Source organism: Branchiostoma lanceolatum, chromosome 3 (assembly GCF_035083965.1).
Source record: "Branchiostoma lanceolatum isolate klBraLanc5 chromosome 3, klBraLanc5.hap2, whole genome shotgun sequence".
NCBI lineage: Eukaryota > Metazoa > Chordata > Leptocardii > Amphioxiformes > Branchiostomatidae > Branchiostoma > Branchiostoma lanceolatum.
Window position 1 is genome coordinate 10,124,729 of NC_089724.1, and position 4,299 is coordinate 10,129,027.

Sequence of the window (4,299 nt, forward strand, 5' to 3'; positions counted from 1 at the left end):
TTATTCTGAAGTATGGCTTCGCATTTCTCTACACTGTGGAACACATTCAGTTCTAAGTCTGACTTAAAGAATGAAATCTTAAGTCAATCTATATCACTGGATTATGATTTGAAAATATCAAAAGTTTCAGATTTCCATCCGACATCTTTCAACGGTGATGAAAATAAATGTTTACCAAAGACTAACGGAATATAGCGACATATGTATGTGCTATTTTCATCACTAATGAAAGATGTCGGATGGAAATCCGAAACGTCCGATATTTTCATATCATAATCCAGTGGTATGGATTGAATTGAAATTCTATTCAATTCCCTGGATGACTAATATTCACAAACGTAAGTCTGACATAAGTACCCAGAACATGTAATCTGATTATTTGTATGATAACAAAATTGGAATAGTACTCAAAATTACCCTTTTGCTATGATAGAAGCTGTGGGCCTTTTCCCTGCCTTTGGATAGGACTACCCATTTCAGGAGTAGCCAAGAATGAATTCTCCAAAATGTAAATGTACCAATTGAAAATGTTAAAAGGTACAGACATCGCCAGGGTGTATTTTTAACTCCACCCTTATTGTGACCGGACATCATGGCATGACGAGATCATCCACTCACTCTCCATTTTCAGACACATAGACCTAAGTTCGTCAAACGTCAAATCACTCTGTATATTCTTACCCTTGTCAATTTGTGTTTATACAAATTACAGGCAACACTTCACAGCCACAAATCAATATGTTGATAACGTCGATAGACGTATCCATTGTGTCATGGTGAAAATGTTTCGAACCTAAAGCAAGGGGGAATTCTCTTCTCTGGAGCTAGTATATACGTAGTAGATAATACATAAACAAGTGTATTGTGAAAATACAAAGTGAAGAAATGTAAAGTTTATTTCCATGCATTGATATGTAAGATTTTGTTTGCTGGCGCTGTTAACGTAACTCTGGGCAAATTTCAAATGACTTCTGAGATAGGCAGATGTAACTGGATATGTTTGCAAATATGCGAGTGGCTCCTAGTCTCCAACCAGACCCAATAGATTGCAAAGACCGTATCCAACTGGAAGAAGGAGCTTGTAATGCAATCTCCAACCAGACCCAATAGATTGCAAAGACCGTATCCAACTGGAAGAAGGAGCTTGTAATGCAATCTAAGGTTGGGTTGCGAAACGTACTTCCTCTGCCAGTTTGATACGGTCTTTATGCAACCTATAGATCTGCTTGGAGATTAAGTGGCTCCCTCCCCTCTGAATATTGCCGAAGAAGCAGAAGTTTGATGCCATCTTGAAATACCGTTATTATGACAAGGTTATGCGTTACGAATTATAATGATCTAAATTAAGAATCTACAGTTCTTTTCATAGCTTATTGGAGCAAATTGGGTCACAAAATCAAGTGAGTACAACTTCTTCTTTTTTTTACCAAGGAATAGCGTTATTCGTCTATCACAAATATAATTAAACTATAGAAATGTTGTTCAGTAGTGACACCTAGAGACTTCCCCGGTACTGCTGATTTCAATGTTTTAAACAGATGACATCATCCTGAGAGCGACACGCGGCATATCTAAGTCTAGAGATCTCAAATGATCTGACTTTGCTGCACTAATAATGCATTCAGTCCGACACAATATAGTACACGCGTGAGAAACACACTCTAACATGAAAGGGCATCAAATTAAGTTGGGTACTATAAACTAGTAAATGTAGAAAGTCTACATAACAATGTAGAAATATAAACTGTGGATGTAAGGGTAAGTAGGGGTAGGAAAGTTCAGTCTAATTCAAAAAATTTAGTATTGATGATATATTTATGGATTCATAAAATGAATATTTCTGTTCATTTCTTGGGGCTTGGATGATACGGATATCGAGTAGACACACAGGTGGTGGGGAATCATACACATTAATAAGTTCACTGAGACATGTATTCGTCCGTTGACATCTCATAATAGCAAGAATTTTGTAATAGCTGTTGTTGATGGAAACCTTTACGTCGATTGCTCTCCGATGTCCTTCATTATGAAATAAATTCTGCGCTTCACGTCAGTCGTGAATAACAAGAATATCCCAATAGCTGTCAACGTTACTCAGTCTGTCCTTGATAGAAAAACAGTTATGTAGAAAAAAACATCGGCGTATTTAGAAAATTCTCCTTATGTTTTGAAGACAAGAGCTCACTTGATTTTCAAGGAATTACCTGATGATGATGGACATCTAAAGATTCAGGAACAAATGTTGTTGACTGCAACAGTTATTAAAAAAGTCATGTAAAGATCAGCCGCTGAATGCCTTTAACGTCAGAGAGGACCTTCATACGCAACAAAAACATTTTTCCTCGCTAAGATACCACGTTTTAGCCCCTGAATGATGGACATCGAAAGCTTCAGGAACAAAAGTTGTTGACTGCAACAGTTATTAAAAACGTCAGGTAAAGATCAGCCGCTGAATGCCTTTAACGTCACAGAGGACCTTCATACGCAACGACAACATTTTTTCCCGCTAAGATATGACGTTTTAGCTCCTGAATTAATTAGCTATCTTTAGCCATTACGTGCCATTGAGTACGCTACTGTCTGGTTCAGCTAACTAGAAAGTGACTCTCCGCCTATCAATATGGAAGGAGAAACTGATGGTCCGTTAGAAGAAGATGGTGTCAACCATGTTCCATTTCTCGGGTCAACATCTCGAGATCTCCAGACGACATACCTCGTCTTTAGCCTAGTGCTGTCCGTGGGATCGGGGCTACTGCTCATTTTCTTGGTTTGGAAAAAAGAGCGTCTGCAAAAACCGAGCAACTTCCTCCGCTGCAACCTGGCTGTCGACGACATCATCTTCACCAGTTGCTTGATTCCCATCCGTATCTACGCACTTTTCAGGCAAGATGAGCACCTGTTTTGCTCGGCTAGATCACTGGTAGCACCCGTATTTCTTCTGTCTATGTCTAGTACCTACCTCATGATGGCGATAGATCTGTATCATTTTGTGTGCAATCCTCTACACTACCACGACAAAGTCACCACAAAACGTGTGGTTGTGGGCATCTTGACCATTAGGGCATTCTCCTTGTTCTTCGGACTGGCTCCCGTGGCTTTCGGCGGACTGCCCGAAAACAGCCTGTTTTGTGAGTACGACCCTGCAAACAGTGCTGCCGTATCTGCCATTTTCAGAAACATCAACTTGTTTGTCTTCTTACTTGCCACTCTCTCCGCTCTCGCGCTCTACTGCCGCGTCTTCAAGGAAGCCAGGAGACAACAGGAAAGGGACGAGAACCGCGACCTGTGGGTCTTCCAGACCAAGGCATTCAAAACGATGGCGCCGCATGCCATTGTTCTGACTGTATCCGTAACTACTATCATTTTCCAGGTGGCCATGGCGCGAGCTTTGATCAGTAAAGAACAAATGTTGCAGTATGCCCTGATCGTCATTGATCACGTAGCCATCCTCCTGTTCCTGACGGTATCATCCATTGCCAACCCCATCATACACAGCTTTCGGCTCCCAGAGTTTCGTCGAGCCTGTAAGGAGCTGTGTGGATTGCCGACCAAACAACCTGCAGCATCGGCACCGCGGCATCAGGACATGAGGATAGCCGCCATCGCTGGTCCCGATCGCGAGCAAGGCGCGCCGGCCACAGAATTGACGCCAGCTCGAACCTCTGCAAACAGCCTGAAGCCGACGGTGAAGGACGCACCTTCCGACCAAGCGCAAAAGCAGACACAGGCAGACATGAACCCGGGACTAGCGTATGGTACAGAGTACCGTGGCCATAGGAACGCTTTAGAGCGACCATTCCATCTAACAGTAAGGGCAGAAGTACACGCTGAACCAACACCATGTTCCGGAGAGTACACCATGGACACTCTTCCCGAACAACTGATCTTGGAGGCTGAATCAGCACACGTCTCTACATCAACGTTGAACACCGCGACCGAGGGGGCAACAGTACGACACACCGTGAACCGGTTCGCTTCAGGGCGCCCACTCGCGCGTCCGAAGTTGGCCTGGGAGTGAAATGAATTTGGACAAGTGAAGAACTACCCACGAACAACAGTGTCAGTGCAAGTATATGTCGACGTACTTCGCAAACACATGTTGATCTGGAAAATGAAAACTGAGTAATCTGGACAATAGCTTGCCCAGCCACCTCGGGCACCTCTGCCGCTCGTTCCCGCCCGGTCAGCCCGCGCACTCCGACATCGGAACGGCCTCTAGCCCACGGGGACGGCGGACCCCCTTCCATTTCAGCACCAAGGACGTCACCCGCGGACGAATCTGCAGCGTACCATCGCCCA

At 43.6% G+C, this 4,299-nt stretch overlaps 1 protein-coding gene across 1 annotated transcript; it reads left to right on the plus strand.

The window, feature by feature from the left end:
• The first annotated feature begins 2,620 nt into the window (after positions 1-2,620).
• LOC136429386 (olfactory receptor 4F6-like) lies at positions 2,621-4,018 on the plus strand. The gene has a single exon (XM_066419217.1). It carries the CDS (start codon positions 2,621-2,623, stop codon positions 4,016-4,018), a length of 1,398 nt encoding a protein of 465 aa, XP_066275314.1.
• Positions 4,019-4,299: the final 281 nt, after the last annotated feature.

What these genes read in the sequence shown, in the direction of transcription:
- LOC136429386 (XM_066419217.1), top strand. Translation starts at nt 2,621, where the DNA reads ATGGAAGGAGAAACTGATGGTCCGTTAGAAGAAGATGGTGTCAACCAT.